Below are 19,151 nucleotides of genomic sequence, written 5' to 3' on the forward strand. Positions count from 1 at the left end.
TGATCCTCTGGGGCACAGGGTGTGACCCTTGGGGATGGGTCTGTGCAGGGCCAGGAGCTGGACTGGATGATCCTTGTGGGTCCCTCCCAGCTCAGCAGATTCTGTGATTCTGTGATCACTGCCCTCAGGAAGGTACCAGGACCCACAGCAGGGCAGAGCCCCATTCCCTGGGCACAACGAGCCCCTCAGAGGAGGAAGAAGAAGCAAAGAAGCAGGAGCCAGGTGAAAATGCTCTTCACCCAGGCTGTGCACATAAAACAGAGGCTGTAACTGCAAACAAGGGCCATCTAAAACAGCCCCAGGATGCTCTGGTTTGTCCCTGGCTCATGCAGCTGATGCTGCAGTGAGTTGCTGTGACCACACAAGCACATTTTAGCCCAGCAGGCCCCTGGCATCAGCAGGATGAGTGATGGCATGGCCAGGAGTGATGGCATGGTTTGAACACGGTGCCAGCCCATGTTTTCTGAGCTCTGCCAGGTCTATCAGCTGATGTCAGGTGAGTCACTGTGTAACTCTGGCCCTCAGCCTCCCCATTTGTAAAGGGCAAGGAAGGAGCTGGTCTGTCCACAAAGGCACCTCACAGCCTGTTTGAGAAACCACCACTTCTTTTTCTCTCCATCATTGTTTCAAAAGGGGTTTTCACCTTACTAAAGTGTTTCAGCTTCTCAGCAGAGCAAACAAGGAAAAAATTACCCCCAGTTTCCTTGATGCTGCATGAAAGAATTGCACAGTGGTTATATGAGGACTATATGATCAATATAAGCTACTGTATAATGCAGAAAGACTATTGGCAATCAAAGGAAAAGCAAAGCAGGCTATTTTTTGTTAAATGGGTGTGTCTGGGTCCTTGTTAAAGTTGCTCAGGGCTTGCAATAAAGTGCAATGTTCAGATATAATGGTTATAAAGCAGTGTTAATATGTGCTGGGGGGAGTTTCATGCAAGTGAGCTCTGTAGCTCATAAAAATGACACTGGGGTGTATTTTACCATCCCAGCAAGAAAGGCTTGTAAAGCAGCTGTGCTGGAAAGTAAATAAAATAGAAATGACTCATAGAGAGGAACAGTTTCCCCACCGTGGAGACTTTGGGCACTGTATCACTTTTTATATTATGCTGTATTAAGACAATTGCTTTGATCTCAGCAATAAAGGAAGTTGGCTCAGCTCCTTTAGTCTTACTTAACCAAACCAAGATCTTCTGCAACAACTTCAGTGGGAGTGCTCAGAAATAACTGAAATTATCTTCTGCAATAACTGTGGTGGGAGCGCTCAGAAAGAATCCCCCCAAAAAACCAGGCGCTGGCTGGGCCCTCTCCAGCCTTGTGTTCCCTCCATGGCCAGCCACACCCAGGACTGCTTCTGGGGCTTTGTCCTCTCTCACCACCAGACTCTACTGGCCACAAGAGCGAGGTGAGGAGGTCTCTGGCCTTACCTGCTTTGAAGATCCACTCCAGGTACCCGTTGAGCTCCCGCTCGATCTGCTGCTGCCGGCGGAGCTTCAGGAAAGCTCGGCGGTTCTCCACCCGCTCCCGTTCTTTGGCAAATTCACTGCGGAGAGGCAAGAGGGAGGAAAGCACCTGTCACCAGAGGTCATGGAAAACACACAGCCCTCCTTCAGCCCCTCAGGTTGTGTTCATGAAGCTTGTGAAGTCGACAGCAGTGAGTGGAAACCACAGCAAGCGACAGCCAACAAAGTACGACTTGGCTGGAGCTAAACCGAGTTTGTTTCTCTGCCTCTCTCACCCTGAAAGAACCTGAAAGATTGTTTCTCTGCCTCTCACATCACGAAAGAACCTGCAAACTGCCCTGTGCACACGTTTCTTGTGCCCCGTGGCCATACCACAGCCATTGCAAGGAGATCCTGGTGCACAGCCAGTCACGCAACACCAATTATTATCCTCAGCGCTAAAATCCGTCTCCCTCAGCAGCAGAATTTCCCCTGGAAGCACAAGATTAAGTCACAGAGATATCAGCACTCCTGTGAAGAGATCTGCTCTTCCATGACAGCCTTTCATTTTTCCCAGGCTTAAGATATCTGTGAGAAACAGGAGCTGCAAGTGAGGCTGGGTGCTCTGGGGTCGAGGTGAAGCAGCTCAGATTCTCTATGTTGAGGGTAAAAATGATCCTGCTATTTGCTAAAATCACATGGAAAGCAAGTATCTGGTATCAAATTATTAGCACAGGGCTGTACAGGGAATTCAGAAAGGAAGGTTCATCCAACCATTGCAATAATCACGTCCAAGTACATCCTGCTGCCCAGCTTGAAATGATGCTGAGACAAAAGCACAGCCACCAGCCAAGATAACTCACTCTGGGGCTTTCCCCAGGCTAATTCCTGTCACCTCTGGGAAGTTTCTGATGCCCCAAGTGAAGATGTACGTGCCCATCTGCCATTTATAGAGCTCTGAGCCAGCCTCTGCAGTCCCTCCCTTTGGGCACACACTGGAGTGACTCTCACAGAGGCTTCACCTCTCTGGGTAAAATGGGATCAGGATTCTGTCCCTCAGGTACTCCAGAACCTCATTCATTCGATGATGAGTCCTTGATGTTGTCAGTTAACTTTTAATTGTTGTAAACTTGTAGTTAACCACAGATTTTGACTAAAATCTCATGTAATCAACACACAAATGTTCTCAGAAGCCAGCAAGGAGCAGGAGATGGGAGGAAGGACTGGGGGAAAAAGGAGCTCCAAATGCCAGACACAGCTTTACATTCCCAGTCTACACTTTGTCCTCCAGAGGTGACACTTTTGCTTCGTTTGGCAGCACTGTCTGACCCGGGAGAAGGGACTGGGAGGAGAACTTGGCTCAGCACCGACCACACGGCAGAGCCACTGATGGGAGAGCTGCCATCAGCTGAGCCCTTGTCTCGATGTTGGCAGCACATCCCAGTCTCCTGACTCCCCTTTCCTGTCCCCCACCTGACAGGACAGCCCATGACCCCATCCTTGGAACAGAGGAAGTGAAAACACGGCTCTGAACCGGCAGCTCCTCCTTGGCATTCAGCACATCCCTGCCAGGCCGTTCGGGACCCTGCACGTGTCAGCCTGGGCACTCTTCTCCACCTCCCTTTCTGATGTTCTCATTTCTGGTTCAGTGCCTGCTGGTTGGGGCCGTGGACCTTCTCTGAGTGTTGATTTCCCCCTGGAGCAGCAGGAAGGAGATCAGACAGCACGAGGTGACAACATGCATTTGAATTTCCAGGCGTGGAGGGGCCACGTTTAATGTGTTACAGGCTCACGTCACCACAAACTTCCCAGAGGAGGAGGCAACACCTGGTAGGAAGTTTCCTGGAGGACCCCCATGGGCAGGAAGGACAGCAGATGAGCCATGGCACTGCTCCCTCACCCCTCAGGAGCAGGGAAAGAAGAGCTTCCCTTGCAAAGCTTTTCATCCTCTGCCAGCTCCGATCCTGCCTAAGGAAAGTAAAACTGCCCAGGACTAGTCCCTTTAATCACAACTTTATGTTTCAGAATCACAGAATATCCTGAGTTGGAAGGGACCCACAAGGATCATTGAGTCCAACCCTCAAGTGAATGGCCTGTACCTTAAATGTGTGGGAAGGTGAGGGAGGAACTGGGAGAAGCTGAAAACCTTCAGCAGTTTCTGTACAGACACACACATGTCTCACAAGCCACCAGTGGGGAACTGCCCCCTCCTGCTCCCTGGAACTGGCAGGTTTGGCAGAATCACAGAATTATTTTGGTTGGAAGTGACCTTAAGGATCATCTTGTTCCACCCCCTGCCATGGACAGGGAGACTTTCCACGATCCCAGGTTTTTTCGAGCCCCGTCCAACCTGGCCTTGGACATTTCCAGGGATCCAGGGGCAGCCACAGCTTCTCTGGGCAACCTGTGCCAGGGCCTCCCCACCCTCAGAAGGAAGAATTCCTTCCCAATATCCCATCTAACCCTGCCCTCTGGTAGTGGGAAGCCATTCCCTCTTGTCCTGTCACTCCAGCATTTGTAGTTTCTCTCCATCTTTCTTTTAGGCTCCCTTTAGGCACTAAAAGGCCATAGTTGGGTCATCCCAAAGCTTCTCTTCTCCAGGCTGAACAATCCCAGCTCTCCCAGCCTTTCCTCCCAGCAGAGCTGCTCCAACCCTCTGATCCTCTTGGTGCCTCCTCTGGACTCTCTCCAGCAGCTCCATGTCCTCTCTGTGCTGTTCCCAGGGCTGGAGCAGCTCTGCAGGGGGGTCTCACCTGAGGGGCAGAGGGGCAGAATCCCCCCTGTCCTGCTGCCCACACTGGGGGATCAGCCCAGGGCACGGGGGGTTCTGGGCTGGGCCATGTCCAACCTCTCCCCCACCAGCACCCCCAGGGCCTTCTCCCAGGGCTGCTCCATCTGCTCATCCCCAGCCTGGACTGATCCAGGGGCTGCCCCAACCTGGTGCAGCACCTTGAGCTTGGCCTTGTTAAACCCCATGAGATTCCCATGGGCCACTGCTTGAGCTGGTCCAGGTCTTTGTCCAGGCATTGGAGCTTCTCCAGGAATTGCTGTGGAAGCTGGGAAGGTAATTTCCAGGAGAAGACAATACCCTGAGTCCCTGCTCACTGAATTCCTTCTGAGGGTACAGAGCTGTAGCAAAATCATCCAGGTTGAAGGCTGGAGGGTCTTTATGTAGGGTCTTCCTGGCAAAAGGATGCACCACTTCTTCCTTCTCCTGTCTCCAGGAGATGGGAGAGAAGTTTGGTGAAGCCGGAACTTGTTAGAAACTTGTTTTCTATATGAAATGTATTAATAAAAATGTATGTGTCTTCCCCTACATTCATCACCATTCAGGAGCTGAAATAGTCCCTCTTTGCTCCCAGATTTTCCATTTGAGAGCTCTTCAACAAAATTCCAGAACACATTCAAAGGAAGGGGAGAGGAGGGGGAGGGGAATTATATCAAAATGCCATATTTAATCTGAAAGTATTTCAACTGAAATTTTCCTGCCAGCTGAAAATGAAAACACAGAAAGTCCCCTGGGAATGTTTGGGAGCAGTAAATAAGTTCCCTCTTCTATTCAGCGTAATTCCTATTTATGTCACTGACTTGTAAAAATCTCCCAAATCACCAGAAAGGAATCCTGAGCAGAAATATGGAGGAATTTCTTCATAGCTGGTCTTCCATCCTCTGGCCAGCCCTGGAATGTGTTTATTGTGAGGGAGGGGAGGCCCTGGCACAGGTTGCCCAGAGAAGCTGTGGCTGCCCCATCCCTGGAGGTGTCCAAGGCCGGGTTGGAGCAACCTGGGCTAGTGGAAGGTGTCCCTGCCCATGGCAGGGGGTGGAACGAGATGAGCTTTAAAGTCCCTCCCAACCCAAACCATTCCATGATTTTATGGTTCACCCACTCTCATCCCTGGCTCTCATCATCCAAAAAGCCCCAAAAGCCCTCGAATTGTTCATCTTCCAGCGTGTCCAGCCGGGCACAAAGAGCTGAAAGGTCAGTGCTCCTGCCCAGCACAGCAGCATGAGGTGCTGGGGGGTGACTGTGCTGCCTTCCAGCTCCTCTGTGACAGTATCTGTCAGGGAACAAGCAGGATCCAAAGGCAGGACATCCATCCTGGAAACCACACGGCAGCCAGCGGAGCTCAGTGTGTCACATTTGTCTTCTCGAGAGGGGTCGGTGCTTAATGTCACGGGGAAATGGATGGTTGTTGCTTATCACCCTGGTGGGTGGAGGAGGAAAATAAATCTCAGTGTAAATATGCACTGAAAGAGCCACTTCAGGGCAATTCAAGAGCCCCCCAAGCCACAGAAGAGGCACAGTCAGCTCTCGAGTAACCACCGGGGTCAGTGAACATTATGAACTAATGAAATTCTTACAAGTCCTTTATCCACGATGGTCTCAAAACAAAAATATTGTCACAGCAACCAAAGAGGGATTAAAAAAATAAACAAACGCCAATCTTCATCCCCGGAGTCTCTGATTAACCTCCCTACACGACAGCAGAGAGCTGGGATGGAGCATCTCCTGGTCCTGGCTTTGGTGGCACAGGCGTCAGCAGCTTCCTGCGAGTCTAATCACATCATTAAACCTCTGCCAGTCGGGTTTTCCGCTTCGAAAGCAGACAAACTGCTTCCCGCTGCCGGGGAAGAGGCCGGGAGAGATGATACAGCATCGCTGTCACAGCTCCCGCTAATCGTGCTGGTGATTAGCGACTCGGAATAACGACACAGGTAATTAGCTCCTCGTTCCCAATAATCACACGGTCTTGCGAGCTCATGAAATCTCAGGTCTTAAAAGGTGAGAAGAGCCTTCAGCCGCTGAATCTGAAGGTTCGGAGTGAACAGAAAGCTGCACGGATCTTGGAAGGGCTCTGCCAGTGACTCCTGGAAAGCAGCTGTCGAGAAGTTTTAGAATTTTAAGTCTTAAAAATAAATTGAGGGGGGGAAAAAAATCGGTTTTAGATCTCAGGTCTTCGCCAGCAGCTCCTGGAAAGCAGCTGTGGAGAACTTTCCGAATTTTAAGTCTTCAAAATATAAATAAAGCAATCAGTTTTAGGGTTGGCTTCGTCTCCAGTCCAAGCACATCAAAGGAAGGCACGAAGCTGAGCCCGGGCGACATGTGACATCCTGGGACACGGTCCCGCCTGGAGGAATCCAGCCCCGGGGAGTGGAGAGGAGCCGGGACGGAAGCCAGATCCTGCAAGTGGGTGAGCTGCTGGCACGGGGAGCAGCCAGCACTGCAGATGTTCCACTGAATTACTCAGGGGCCAAACCCAACTCTCCAGGTGGAGACACAAAAATTGGCCCGGCCGGGAGGCCTGGGGTGTGAGCTTGGCTGTGGGACGTGGAGCGGCGCCCGAGGACGGATCCGAGAGCTGTCAGCAGCCTGCTGAGCAACCCCCACAGCCTCGGGAACAGGGAGGGACGGGCCGGAGGCAGAGGATGGAAAACAGAGGGTGGAAAACAGCAGCTTCTCCAGCATCACACACGTGCTGCAAGAGGGGCAGCGGCACAAAATCCTGGCTTGTGCTGCCGGGGCTGGCTGGGTGGGGAGAGGGCAAGGCTTAAAAATTCCTCTCTGCTTCGGTCCACCCCTTTTACAGCAAAGAAAGAACCTCCCGACACACTCAGGGCCCATTATCCCCTATTTTCCGCTAAGCTTTCAGCAGGAGCAACACCGAGGCAGGAATTTCCCTGCGAGGCTGCAGAGGGACTGCGGAGATAAGAAGAGGCACTTGTGGCACCCCAGACACGAACACGCTGGATGATAAGAGAGGGGAGATGAATGCCCTGCTGTCTGCATCTGCCGCTGAAAGCACATCTCTTGTGCTCCTGGCAGATACAACCACCTGCTCAGGGGCTTAGGATCACTCAGAAGATCCCGCAGAGCCCCTCAGGGGAAGTGCTCAGCGCGGGGATCACACACTTCCCGATATCCCGAGAGCATCCACAGCCAAGCAGAGACATTTTGAGGGTGGAAGCTCATTTCCTACCATTTATTTTGGTTAATCAGCTGTGAGAAAGAAATAGAGAAAGAGCCTTCAGTTCGTTTTTCCTCTCCCTCCCGGGTTTGTTTTTGATGCTGGAATTTGCCACCTTGTCCCAATCCAGCCGAATTCCAGCTGTTTGGGTGAAGCCAGTTACACTAATGTGGTAGGAAGGTTCCTGCTCAGCAAACCCTCCCCATGCTCCTGCTGTCCTGTAGGTCCTGCAATACCTGTGGGATTGAGTTTTCTACCTCACACAGTCCTGAAAAGCCCCTTGGGGGGTTCATTCCACCGGGATCTCATCCAGTGAATATTCCTAACATTTCCCTCACTAACACATCAGCATCCAGCAGATTCTTCCTCCAGGAGAAGAATTTGCTCTGCAGGTTCAGACCTCTGTGTTTGGTGTTCCTGGAGAACATTAAACCCTTTATAAGGGGAAGCCTCTGCAGAGTGCAACAAAAAACCCAACACCTTTCTGACTGTGACTGTTTCTGCAGCCGAGGACACAAAGCCTTGGCTCTGCTAAATGTTTATTTTACCTCCTGCAAAGCTGTTCTTTGAAAGGCAGGGCCGGTGAGGAACTCCAGCAGAAAGAGAGGGAGAGAGCCCATGGAGAGGGTGCAGGAGGGAGATGGGAGTGGGGAGAAAAGCAGGAGCTCAGTGTCCTGGATGAGGATGCAGAAGAGCCTGAGGACCTGCTGAGCATCTGCTCCCCTCCTGGGGGTGCTGAGGGGGCAAAGCTTGGGGGGCTGAGCAGGGACAGGGGACACCAACTTCCCTCAATCCCTGAAGCATTTTGCTTCAACAAGCTGCACTCCATCATCACCAGGGACTCTCTGGACTCTTTCAGAGGTGAAAGGGCAAAACTCAGCCCACAACACAGCTCTGAGAGCCTGGAGGGCTGGCAGGGAGGCAGCAGCAGGAGAACAAAAACCCTGCAGGGATGATGTTCTGCAGGCCAGCCACCTCAGAGGCACCAACCTTCAGAGTTTCTCACTAAAACTCCTGAAGGAGAGGAGGAAAAACAGCCCCAGCAGGGGCTGGAATATTCACAGCAGCACACAGGAGGTGAGGGACAGGGGGAAGGGGTGGGGAGAGGAGGGAGAGCATCATTCCCTGCAGTGCACAAACCTGGGAGGATGCTGGGCAGTTAGAAATACACTGTTAGAGCTTAGAAGCTTGGCTTAGGAAAGAAAAATATGAACACATCCAGGAGTAAATAGACAAACAGGGCATTTTCCAGCTGCCTGGACATGGGGCATCGTGGCCCAAAGCTGGGATGATGCAAATCCATGAGGACATGGCTCAGCTGTGTCCAGAACTGGCACCTGGCACCCAGAAGGGCTGGAAAATAAATGAGAGGAGATCAGCCAGGCCACTGATTTCTTCCCCACAGCATCAGGTGTCTTCACCACGGTAAAGGAGCAGGAGGAGCTCAGGATGAGCTGAGGTGTGGCTGTTCTCACCCCCAGCCCAAACCCTCAAATGCAGAGAAACCTGCAGGCAGAACTCAAAATCATTTGCTGCCTCTGACTTAGTGATCTGAAAACATGAATAGAAATGAAAAAAGGGTATTTTTAAATCACTGGTTTTAAATACCTCTCGAAATCAGGGCCAGGGCACCACTGAACACAGACAAAGCACACTGATTTGTGATGGGGTTTAACCCATGTGGGACACAAAGAAAAAGCAGGAAAATGCACCTCATTTGGGCAAGAAAAAATTCTGAGGGAGGTGAAAGGAAGCATATCTCAGGGGCACAGGGAGAGCACCCAAAACTGCTGGAATGAGATGAAACCAAACAGCTGATTCACCTGGAAGCTGTAATTTCTTCAGGATTTCTTTGTGCTGGTGACATTTGGTGCCTGTAAGATGTTGTTTTCCTGCCCATAAAGGCAGTTTGCTGAGAAGTCAGAGTTTTGAACCTTGCTATTAAACAAGGAAAGCCCAGAGAAGGACAGAGATTTCTTAGTGCTGAGATGACAGAGCTCTGTGGCTCATCATCCACCCCAGGCTGTCTCATCTGCTGCACAAAATCTCAAAGAAATATGTTCTGTGTTTCTATCCCACCTGGAATTACAGCCAGCCAAGATCCCACTGGGCGTGATCATGTCCAGACTGAGCCCAAACACACAGAGCCAGCTGGCTGAGCTGCTGAACCCATCCTAATATCCTGCTCAGGAGTAAGGACTGGCTCAATCAATCCTGCACAGACAGAGCAGCTTCTGCTTCCTCCTCGTTGCTCTAAAGAGGTGGAACACACAGCTCTCCTCAGCCAGCTGAGGGAGGATGAAAGCATCACCCAGACATTGATCTCAGCACCAAGCCAGGCTTCACAGCCACTTTTATCACTCAGCACAGCAAGAAGATGCTTCAAATGCAAGCCAGATATGGGATATGTCTTGTATTTCTAGAAAGAGAAGAGGAACAGCACAGAGGTGAAGCCTGCAATTCATCTTCCTCCCTTCTTTTGTCTTTAAGTTCTGGCTTGTGCCCATTTTACTTTGATTGCCCCTAATCTGATTTGAAAAGCTGCCAGTGCCACAGCAGCAAGGAGGCAGCAGCAAAGTGAGAAAAAGGAGCTCAAAAGCACCATTTATCTCCCAGCATCGTCCTGGTACAATTGCTGGCTCTGTTCAGAAAGTTTCCACCCCCAAGTCAAAGCAGAAGCCCCAGGAAATTCAAATTTAGGTCTCCTGTGTACCATTCCTATATTGCAGGCTTTAATTTCCATTGTGGTTTAGCAGAAGGGAAAAAAAAAAAAAAAAAAAAAAAGTCCAGCACTCCTGTACCAACCAAACCCACAAAAGGAGCAAAGGACCCACATTTAACAGGACATTTAACTCGGTGAGATGGAGCTCACGTGGAAAGTCACTGCTCCCCACATCTCCTGCAAGACAAACACCTCCTTCTCCCACATTTCATGTTTGCAACGATGGCTTTGTTAGGAAGGGTGATGAGCAAGAAAAAAAAGGAAAAAAATGGAGAGGTTTTTTCTTCTGTCTTTCCCCTTCTTTTAAAGCGTGGCCTTGGAAAAGGCTAAAAGCAAGGAGAAAACAAGCAGGATCTCATATCTTTCCATGATGCAGCTCTTCTGCTGCAAATAATTAACACCAGGCAAAGTCAGATCGCAGCAGGTAACTGGAACTGGGAACAAATTTGCAGGGAAATGAATGATTGTCCCTGTAATGAGGGGAAGGAGGACAGAAGAACACTTTGCCGTTATGACAAATTAATCAGGCTCGTTCTTCCCCGGCCTCTGCACGGCCTGCAGCCTGGAGCTTTATGATCTCAATCTGGCAAAAATCCTCGGGGTGGGAAAACCTGTCATGGAACTGAGCAAGTCACTGAGGCAGTGAGGGCAGGATGGGGCTGTGCTCCCCCCACAAAAGCCTCAGGGACACAAGGGACAGCACTGAGAGCCAGGGATCTGGGAGGGTGTGTAATGGGACTGTGCCCAGAGAGCATCCACGCTGCAGATTGCTCCAAACAGGCTGCAGCAGGGGTTAAATTAATTAAAGAATGAAAGCCCTTTTCCCCTGCCCCTTGTTCCCCTGCAGGGTGCCAGCACAGCCTGTGGCTCTGTCCCTTGCCAGGCTCCTACTGTCACAAAGATACTGCGTCCATTCAACCTCTCTGCCTGCAGTTCTTACCCCAGGTGGGCTCAGAAGACACGAGGCAGGTGTTGCACATCCCAGGACAGAGCAACACCTGAGCAGGGAACCCCCCCCAGGCCCTGTGGTGCCTCTCCACACCGGGTTCTTGCAGCTGAGTAAACCTCAGGAACAATCATTACTCTTCACTGGCTGGGCTGGGAATACCTCAGGCTTCACCATAAATATTTGAGGACATGACAAGCAGCATTTTTCACAGTGCAGAGACACAGACTCTCCGTATCCAAATGCATCATTCCCAGGCTGTGCATTCCCTGTGCCTCCAGCCTGGGTGCTCCCCACTGCTGTGGGAAGCAGTGCCAGGAAGCACTTAGCCTTGAAAGAACTTCAATCATCTTCCTCACAGCATCCCATGATAACGTTTATCCTCTTTGTGTGGTGGAATCCAAAGCATCAAACCAAACAAATGTGAGGTGCAGGATCCTCGTATTAACGCCCCGCTCGACACCCAAGCAGCAGAAAACTCCATAATCCCAGAAGTTTTTGGGAGAAAGGTGCTGGTTGGGCTGAGAGGAGGCTGAGGGCTGGGAGGGGAACAGCAGCAGGATGAGGAAAACAGCGTTGGAAGCTGCTGCTGAGGGAGGGAGCAGCGGGAAGCCAAGGTGTGTGTGGGGTGGGTGCCCATCCCGGGGTGGCAGGAGCTGCCCGAGCAGGAAACCAGGAGAGAGTCAGGGATCAACGAGTGTCGGGCGGCGCTTCTCAAACACCAGGGGTGTTTTTCCCTCCTCACAGCAAACTGTGCAGAGTTCCATAAAAAATTCATCAGGGTCATCACGGGGCATTTTCTGGTCAGAATCAAAGCCACATCCCCCGACATCCCAAAGGCCAACGAGCCTGGGTTTCAGGAACACAGGAAGGCATCCGGGGTCAGTGGCTCCTGGCATGACTTGCACTCAGAGCATGCCCGTGGTGCCACCAGAGGCAGCCAATCTTTTCCCGTGGAAAGGCTGCATTCCCTGTGATTGCTCTATTCCCTTTACTGCTACCTGGGTCACAAATAACCTGAGAAGAATAAACACGAAAAGGTGTTTCGGGAAAAATGTGTTATGGATACAAACCCCTCAAGATTTTCACTGCTGCTGAACTGGGCACCTGACAAAATGTAACCTCAGTTTCTGAGAACCAAGTGCCCCAGCTTTCTGGAACAGCTTTGTGGATTGTCATGGTTAAAACATAGAAGTAAAGTTAAGGGCAGCTTTTTAGTGTGACCAAGACCTGGTTCATCCTTTGGGGTGGGTGGGTGGATGGTTAGGCAGAGCTTCAACCAAGTGTCTAATCTCCTAATTTCACCTAATTTGTAATTATTTATTTTTTATCGTTTCTCTTTTCCTTTTTTCCTTTGTGTGTCTGGGGTTGGGGAGGGGTCAAGCTCAGGCAGTCACACCAAGATGCTTCTCAGCACATGGATGGTTCACAAGGAGAAGCAAATGAGCCTTCTGAGTGTTAATAATGTCAAAAGGGAAAAATCTCTGCTCCTGCCTCTGCTCTCCTGGCCCTGCACAGTCCTGAGCTCTCACATCAGCTCTGGCACTCACTGAAAGCTCCCCCAGAAGAAAATAATCTGTATTTTTCTGCTCTATTGGTTCCTGCAGGACTGTTGGGTTTTATCAGCTCATGGAGGAATGAAGCACCAGAGGAGAAAAATGGAAAGTGGGGGGAATATAAAGGAGGAACTGAGAGGAAAATCCCTCTCCAGGGACACAAAGCCACTGCTCCACAGCACATGGGATGCTGTGTCCTGCTGGGATGCTCCAAATCTCCCCTAAACAACCAACCAAAGGCAGCTGCTGGATTTTAGGAGCTCGATTGCACCTCACTTGTGCCCCTCTGAGCACTGCAGCACTCCAGGAAAACCCTCAGTTCCTCCAGGAAAACAGACCAGCCTGTATTTGCTTGTGATGGGTGACCTGGCAAAGGGGATCTGCTCCCAGTTTGCCCAGTCAGAGCCCACCTCTGGCACTGGGCCGAGCAGGCACAGCCCAGCACCCACTGCAGCTTCTGAAAGGACATGGACAGCCCAACACCCCCCTCGTGCCACCAGAAATGAGGTATTTGCAACAACCCCCCGTTTCCTTGGATCACGGGGAAGTCTGGATATTCAGGCTGGATATTCCCTCACCCAGGGAGGGGAGAGGAGCAGAAAGCAGAGCCGTTCTGGGAGGGTGTTAATTATTAACCAAGAACAAGAGCACTGGCAGGGTTTGATGAGCTCACACGAGGAGGACACGCTGTACAGCACCACGGTCCCGTGGAAGCTGAATTATGGACTCAACATGCTTTTAATTACAGCTTTAGCCAGGTACTCAGGGTTCTGGCACAGCAACTGCGGCCTGAGATTGGGGGTTATTTTTATGATATGTTTTCACCAACACTTCCCCATCTCCCTGTCACTTCCCTGCCTTTGCTTTGATTACAGGGCCACAGAATCACGGAATCACTGAGGCTGGAAAAGAGCTTTAAGATCACTGAGTTCAACTGTCAGTCAGCACCACCCCCATGGTCACCACTGAACCACAGCCTCAAGTGTCACATCCACAGATCTTTTCACCCTCCCAGGGGTGCTGACTCCACCACTTCCATGGGCAGCCTGTTCCAAGACTTTCCAACCTTTTCCATGAAAACATTTTTCCTAATATCTGATCTAAACCTCCCAGGTACAACTTGAGGCCATTGGCTCTCGCCCTGCCCTATAATTCCAGAAGAATCAGCAGAGGGGAGAGGTTGTTTGCTCTTTATTTCAAAATGGGTATCATCTCTTCTTTGACATTTTGTGAGCAGATGACACTGGGGATCTCAACCAGGTCCATCTCCCTCCACTGCTCAAAGAAAACCAGGAGCTCAGCCCAGTTATTTGAGGTTTCTGTTGGGTGTTGACATGGGCTCACAACTAACCACAGAAAGGCAGAAAATTTCTTTCAGATTTATGGCAAAGCTCTCTACAGCCCGGTGTTATTAGGAAGCTCGAATACTTCTTCTCATTTCAGATTTAGGCCAGGTTGGACAGAGCTTGGAGCACCCTGGGCTAGTGGAAGGTGTCCTGCCCATGGCAGGGGGTGGAAGGAGATGAGCTTTAAGGTCCCTTCCAAGCCAAACAGTTCTGTGATTCTGGGATTAATTAAACTGCCATAATCTGTGATGGCAACTGCACATCTGCTTCAGAAAGCTGTAGCTTCCTCTTTGCCCACTGAGAAACAAATATACAGGGGAAAACAGCTCAAAAATAACAGCAATGGAAAACAGGAGCTGGACTCAATGGTCCCTGTGGGTCCCTTCCAGCTGAAGGTGTTTTATGATTCCAGCAGGGTTTCAGTGCAAGGGGACAGTAATGAAGATCACCCAGGAGCTTAGGGAAGTGGGGAGCTGACCTCAGCTTTGCAGTTGTTTCCTGGGGGTGTCTCATCCCCTGGTTCTCCCTGCTGTTCCCTCTCTGGAATGTGTGGAGGAGGAGAGCAGAGTATTCCCCCAGGATCCAGCACAGTGACATTAAAGGCTGAGGTGCACAGATCATGAAAATAAGAAGCAGCTGAGTTCACCCTGTTCATGGGCTATTTGTAGAATCCCTAACCCCAAATCAGCTTGGGTTTATTGCAACAGGAATGTGGGGCATTGCCAAGAGTCTCTGCTGCTGACACTTCCACTGGGATGTGGATGGTTCCATGGCCTGGAGTGAAACTGGACCCTGTGGAAGTCAACATGCCAATGACCCTTTCTCTGTGCAGAAATCTCTGTAAAGAAAAACCTCCAGCAGAAATTCATCTTTTATGGTGCTGTCTGGGGCTTTTGGCTACAGAATATGGAGCCACAGGACACACATTAACAGGGTTAGAGTGGGAAAATATACAAGAGAAAATAGATTAAAAATGAGGAGCACTGAAAGATAAAAAGGAAAAGGTGTTGTTTGTCATGCACTAGAACTGTCTCTGCAGTATCCAAGTGGCTGATCTTCTCAGGCACAGGGTGTGACTCTTGGGGATGGTCCCATGCAGGAGGGAGGAGTTGGACTGGATGATCCTTGGGGGTCCCTTCCAACTGAGCACATTCTGGGATTCTGTCACACAGTCACAACAGCCTCTGTCTTCAGAGGGTCCTTCCATCTTCCTGGTGCCTTTTCATCACCATTTCATTCAGATATAGAATCACAGCATGGTTTGGGCTGGAAGGGACCTCAAAGCTCATCTCATCCCACCCCCTGCCATGGGCAGGGACACCTTCCACCAGCCCAGGTTGCTCCAAGCCCCGTCCAACCTGGCCTTGGACACTTCCAGGGATGGGGCAGCCACAGCTTCTCTGGGCAACCTGTGCCAGGGCCTCCCCACCCTCCCAGGGAAGGGTTTTTTGTACCCACTTTCCTTCCCTGCCCAGTAGCTCCAGGCCCACCAGGAGCCTGCTGAGCCCTGTGCTCACACCTGAGCTGGGCTCTTTATTCCCTTCAGCCTCTCCCCAGGAATTATTCCAGGCAAAGCCATCAAACCACTTTGCCAAAAACAGAAATTAAAAGCTTCCCTCCATGAAGAAGAAATTCCCCCCATCACCACTAACAAAGGCAGAGCTGGTGCCCAGAGCTGCATTTTTAAGAGAAGATTCCTATTTATCTAATATTCATATTTTGCCCTGAGCAACAAGAGGCTTTCAGGAGAGTCAGACACCAAACATGTTTGAATCCAGCAGGAAGGAACAGGACCCTGCAGGCTCCTGGGTTTGTTTTAAATCCCATGGATCATCCCAGTCACCGTGGGCTGACCCCGGTGTGACAGAAGGAAGAGGAGGTACCTAAAGAACTGGTGTGGGTGCTCCCTTTCAATCATAAATCAGACAAGAAATCTCCTTCTCAAAACAAAAGGATGTTCCATGAATGGCTTTGATCAGTTATTGCTCAGGACAATTATTGCTGGATGTAGCAACAGCAAAGAGCAGGACACACCCACAGACCTTCAACACAGTTGCAGTGCTGCCTCTCTGCTCCTGCCACAGCTTTGAGGATGAAAATAATTACAAAAATAACACAATTTTGCATTAATAGGTTCTTTGGAAAAGACTTTTCCTTCTCTGGTAGATTTAAAAAGGAAGAGCAAAGGTGGAGCACTGAAAGGCTTTTACCACACAGCAGCAACAACTCTTTTTTCTTCTCCTGCTGCCAAGAGCCAGAAAGGAAATCTAGATCTTTATACATCTGTAGAGTCTCAATCACCTGCTTGATCTGAGAAGAAATGCTGTGCAAAATGAGAGCCTGCAAACCACTGAGATGAGCTGGGTTGTTAATTCCAGATCAAATTTCCCCACATGCTGGGGACGTTCCAGCTCAGCTGCAGACTTGGCAGCTCCATTTCTGCAATGGTCCAAACCCAAAACTCAGATGCAACAACACCAAAACCTTGGCTGACCCCTGGGGTTCAAACATCAGGACACCAGTGGGTCCCCAAAATCCAGACATTGGTTTAAACAGGGAGAGATTTAACAAACAAAACCAAAAAACCACAAAACATCAACACCAAAAAACCAAATGACCAAAAAACACCTGAGATCTTTTAACTGCCTTTAGTTTGAGCTTCCCCTTCCCCCGTGCTGCAGTTACACCAAGTGCATTATCCACACTTCCATGTCCAGTTCCAGCATTATCCTGGCACAGGGGGTTCCTGGTGGGGGTTCAGGGTGACACAGGAGTGTTGGCTGCACAGGCCCAGGTTAGTGGAATTCCAGGGAGTCCACTTAACACTTGGGTCTGGATTCAGAATCATCTCAATTAGTGATTATTCACCAGCTCATCCCCACCCTAAAGATCTACAGTCTTATAGAAATATCCCACTGCAAGCAAGGTAGGAAAAGTGGGAAGAGGGATAATGCACAGTGGGATGTAGCACCCAGCTCTCCCAATTACATCTTCCCACTAAAGCCAACACATCTTCCCTTTTCACACCCAGGTGGGGACAAACAAGTCATCGGTGTCCTTCTTACCCCGATAAGACGCCCAGTACCAAGTTGAGCATGAAGAAAGAGCCAATGATGATGAGAGGGATGAAGTAAAGCCAATTCCAGGTATTTCCTGCAGCGTCGTTTGTCTGGAAACAAAGAGAAAGGGAGAGACAAAACCAAATATTAATTCACCTCAGAAACAAAACACCACACGGAACCTGCAGGGCAGAGGGCAGGAAAGAGTCCCCTTGGATTTCCTGGGCTCATCCACCGCTGGTGGTTGGTTCTGGTGTGTTCACCAGCTCAAATGCCAGCGAAAGAACTGAGGAACCAAGTGATTGTCCCACCACCCACAACACGATTTGTCATCAGCTCCCGGGAGAAGATTCATCCGATGCGTCTGGACGTGACCTGGATGAGGGGATCGAGTGCCCCCTCAGTCAGCTGGCAGATGACACCAGGTTGGGTGGGATGTGGGTGTGCTGGAGGGCAGAAGGGCTCTGCAGAGGGGTCTGGACAGGCTGGATCCATGGCTGAGGCCAGCGGGGTGAGGGTCAACAGGGCCAAGTGCCAGGTCCTGCCCTTGGGTCACAATGACAATATGGAACACTCCAGGCCGAGGCAGGGTGGTTGGGAAGTTGGAAAAGGCCCTGGGGGTGCTGGTGAGAGCCACTGAACGTGAGCCCAGGTGTGCCCAGGTGGGCAAGAGCCCAATGGCCCCTGGACTGTGCCAGCAATAGTGTGGGCACAGGACCAGGGCAGTGCCCGTCCCACTGGTGAGGGCACTGCTGGGGCACCTCCAATCCTGGGTTCAGTTTTGAGTCCCTCAGAACAAGAAAGACATTGAGAGGCTCCTTCCAGGGAAGGGAACGGAGCTGGGAAGGGGCTGGAGCAGCAGGAGCAGCTGAAGGAGCTGGGGGGGCTCAGCCTGGAGAAAAGGAGGCTCAGGGGGGACCTTCTGGCTCTGCAACCCCCTGACAGGAGGGGGGAGCTGGGGGGGGTCGGGCTCTGCTCCCCAGTAACAGGCAATAAAACAAGAGCAAATGGCCTCAAGCTGCACCAGGGGAGGTTGAGGTTGGACATCAGGAGGAATTTCTTCCTGGAAATGCTTGTCCAGCCCTGGCCCAGCTGCCCAGGGCAGCGGTGGAGGCACCATCCCTGAAGGGATTTAAAACATGCCACAGGTAGCTGTGGCCTTTGGGGAGAGGGTTTAGTGGTGGCCTGGGCAGTGCTGGGGGATGGTGGGACTCCATGACCTTAAAGGCCTTTTCCACCCTAAGTGATTCCACGGTTCTGTGAGTTCCACAGCTCCGGGCTGACCCCACAGTGGGGCCAAGAGGCGTTTTGAGGTGACCTGACTCTGGGCAGGCTTTTCCAGCAGCCTCTTCTCTCCCCACCTCAACCCTTCCCGTCAGCATCCTGTTTCCAGGTGAACTGAGGAGGCACCGGGAGGGAACCACGGCCCCCCCTTCGGCTGGGCTGCAATTAAGGCCAGGGTGGCACCGTGCCCAGAATGGGCACGCACAGACAAGGAGGCTGCAAGAAAACCAGGCGTCTTCCCAGGGATTGCAGCTCCACAGCTGCTCACTCAGCACTTTCCTGTCGCCAAACTCCATCCTCACTCCCTGAGTAAGCACCGGAGGGGAGGGAGGGGAGGGAGGGGTTTTAGGGTGTGACAAAGTTCCCGCATTCATCGAGCACCAGGGAGCTCTTCAGGGAACTGCTGAGAAGGAAAATGCCACGTGGGCATTTAGTGAGCGCTCAGGAAAATGCAAATTCCTCTCTTGTGAGTAAAGAATGCGGCAATTGGAGGGTCTGGTGTAAAGGAAGGGAATAAAAGACAAGCAAAAAGGAAAGGAAAGGGCCAAAAAAGGGAAAAGGGAAGTAAAAACCCAAAAGGGAAAGGAAAAAGGAAAGTGAAGGGGGAAAGGGAAAAAAGGGGGAAAGGGGAAAAAAGGGGGAAAGGGGAAAAAAGGGGGAAAGGGGAAAAAAGGGGGAAAGAGAAAAAAAGGGGGAAAGGGGATAAAAAGAAAAAAGGGGAAAAGGAAATAAAGGGGGAGGAAGGGATAAAAAGGAAAGACCCAAAGAAAGGAAAAGGAAAAAGGAAAATAAAAACCCAAAGGAAAAAGTAAAAAGGAAAGTAAAAAC

The 19,151-nt window shown here is 50.8% G+C and overlaps 1 protein-coding gene across 17 annotated transcripts in view; it reads right to left on the reverse strand.

Moving 5' to 3' along the window:
- Positions 1–19,151, reverse strand: part of LOC108504370 (voltage-dependent N-type calcium channel subunit alpha-1B-like) — a 301,566-nt gene that overhangs the window by 141,735 nt on the left and 140,680 nt on the right. For all 17 annotated transcript variants that reach the window (XR_001877084.1, XM_017829234.1, XM_017829229.1 and 14 more), the window contains exons 7-8: positions 17,046–17,149; positions 1,430–1,545 (exon numbers count right to left, since the gene is read on the reverse strand). Coding sequence is in view for 16 of the 17 variants with exons in the window: in XM_017829234.1 (XP_017684723.1) it covers positions 1,430–1,545; positions 17,046–17,149 (220 nt within the window). In the remaining variant the exon portion in view is untranslated. The remainder of the gene's footprint in view (positions 1–1,429; positions 1,546–17,045; positions 17,150–19,151) is intronic.

The sequence above is a fragment of the Lepidothrix coronata genome, unplaced genomic scaffold, assembly GCF_001604755.1.
Source record: "Lepidothrix coronata isolate B3197 unplaced genomic scaffold, Lepidothrix_coronata-1.0 Scaffold160, whole genome shotgun sequence".
Taxonomy (NCBI): domain Eukaryota; kingdom Metazoa; phylum Chordata; class Aves; order Passeriformes; family Pipridae; genus Lepidothrix; species Lepidothrix coronata.